The sequence below is a fragment of the Vigna radiata genome, chromosome 8, assembly GCF_000741045.1.
Source record: "Vigna radiata var. radiata cultivar VC1973A chromosome 8, Vradiata_ver6, whole genome shotgun sequence".
Classification (NCBI taxonomy): domain Eukaryota; kingdom Viridiplantae; phylum Streptophyta; class Magnoliopsida; order Fabales; family Fabaceae; genus Vigna; species Vigna radiata.
In genome coordinates, this window is record NC_028358.1 from 12,103,397 (window position 1) to 12,105,208 (window position 1,812).

General features: G+C 31.2%; 1 protein-coding gene across 1 annotated transcript in view; it reads left to right on the plus strand.

Moving 5' to 3' along the window:
• The first annotated feature begins 711 nt into the window (after nucleotides 1-711).
• Nucleotides 712-1,812, plus strand: part of LOC106771428 (GDSL esterase/lipase At5g03610) — a 12,078-nt gene continuing 10,977 nt past the window's right edge. The window contains exons 1-2 of the mRNA XM_014657402.2: nucleotides 712-1,106; nucleotides 1,185-1,379. Coding sequence (XP_014512888.1) covers nucleotides 1,040-1,106; nucleotides 1,185-1,379 — 262 coding nt within the window. The 5' untranslated portion in view covers nucleotides 712-1,039. The remainder of the gene's footprint in view (nucleotides 1,107-1,184; nucleotides 1,380-1,812) is intronic.

Genomic DNA, 1,812 nt, shown 5'->3' on the forward strand with positions numbered 1-1,812 from the left:
AAACAAACGTTGAAATCTGGTCACGATTGGAAGATATCAAACTACTTTTAAAGCCAAACAATCCTTTTCTATCTAACCACTTTCTTCATTGTTGTTTTCTGGCTTGTATTGTGATAACCCACATTTCAGATATTTTTTCAGAACTTCAAACTCTTTCCTAGATATATAATATGAAATCATTTAAACATGAATGTATATTCCATATCCATCGAACAAATAATTTTCTTTGTATTGTAATTACGAGTGGGTAGTGTATTTTCATTTGGTAACATTTTTTTCAACAACGATAACAATTCCAAAAAACATCAATCTATCTATTGGAAGCCTTTAAATTCATAAGCCTTAACTTAGATCAAAATCATATATCATTTATGGAAAAAAATCATTTAGAATCTTGGAAAATTATAAAATATTTAGAAAAGTAAAAACCAAAGTTTATAATTAAGAAACACATTTAACCCAATCAAATTTTGAAATGTCATATAACTAGTTGAAACACAATTTGGAGATAAAAGTGCCTCCTTGCCACTCTCGCACATATTTTAATACACAGAGCATTTTAAGAAATTGCACATGCGTAGCACAGCTGCCTTGGGAATTACCTGGTGTGCAATCAATTTGATTTTGACCCATTATTATTTAAATTTTATGATTCCTCGTGGAAAATATATAATTGCAATAAGCTGTTAAAGTTTATAATCTAATAAAGAAGAAAATATTTATTAACTTTTCTGTGTAAAAAAATGATAAAAAAATAAAAATAAAGCTGTGTTTTTAAACATGTGATTAGAATGAAGAATATATAAAATAGAGCGAGGCAGCTTAAGATTGTAGTCTTGTCAACTCTCTCCGTGTTTTTCAGCACCCAATGACAAATCAAACCTCAAAAAGCTTCATTGAATTCTCTATCAGTTTCAAAATTCCAAAATTCCACGTGTTGCCCACTTCTTTCTCCTTTCACTATAAAAACCCATTCGATTTCATGATCAGCATCAAACACTCCTTTTAACTTCACATCAAAATCGAAACACTTCATTCTATGATGAACTCACACAACCAACAGCTTTCCCTCTTATCTCTTTCTCTAGCACTTCTACTTCTCTCAGGTATATATATATGCATGCATCATTCAACAGTTGTTCTTCACCACTTAATTAATGTTTTTATTCAAAATCATGTCATAGGTTTGAGAGTTGAGGGTAGGTTGAAACATCATGCGACGAATTACCAAAAATTGTTTGTTTTTGGCGACTCCTATGTGGATACCGGAAACACCAGAATAGATCAACCTGGGTCCTGGAAAAACCCTTACGGCATAACTTTCCCCGGAAAACCTGCCGGAAGATTCTCGGACGGTAGAGTTCTAACAGACTACATTGGTAAGTCTTCCTCTCTTCCTCTCTTTCTCTCTTTCTCTCTCTTCATGCTGTCACTTAACTAAAACACTGAAAAGTGCACGTTTTTTTCCCTTCATTTTATTAACTTTTCTTCTCTTTAACCAAAAAAGCTGCATCTTTCGAATTCAGATGCTTTGATCAATTCTTTTGTGGCATAAATTAGCAAATTTCTTGTCCACACGTCTAAAATTAGAGTTAGGTTAAAATTCTTTAATTAATATAGTTTGAGTTTTAGTTAGATTGGATTTAAAAAATTGTAAATTTTAATGCGGATAAAAATAAACCTAGTCCATTAAGAACTCAGATAAACAATTCATCGGTTTTGAAAAATTCATCTAAAATTGCTTCCCGAGAGATACATGATGAAGAAAAGATAGAAATTAACAATATAATATTAGTGACGTGATAAATAATA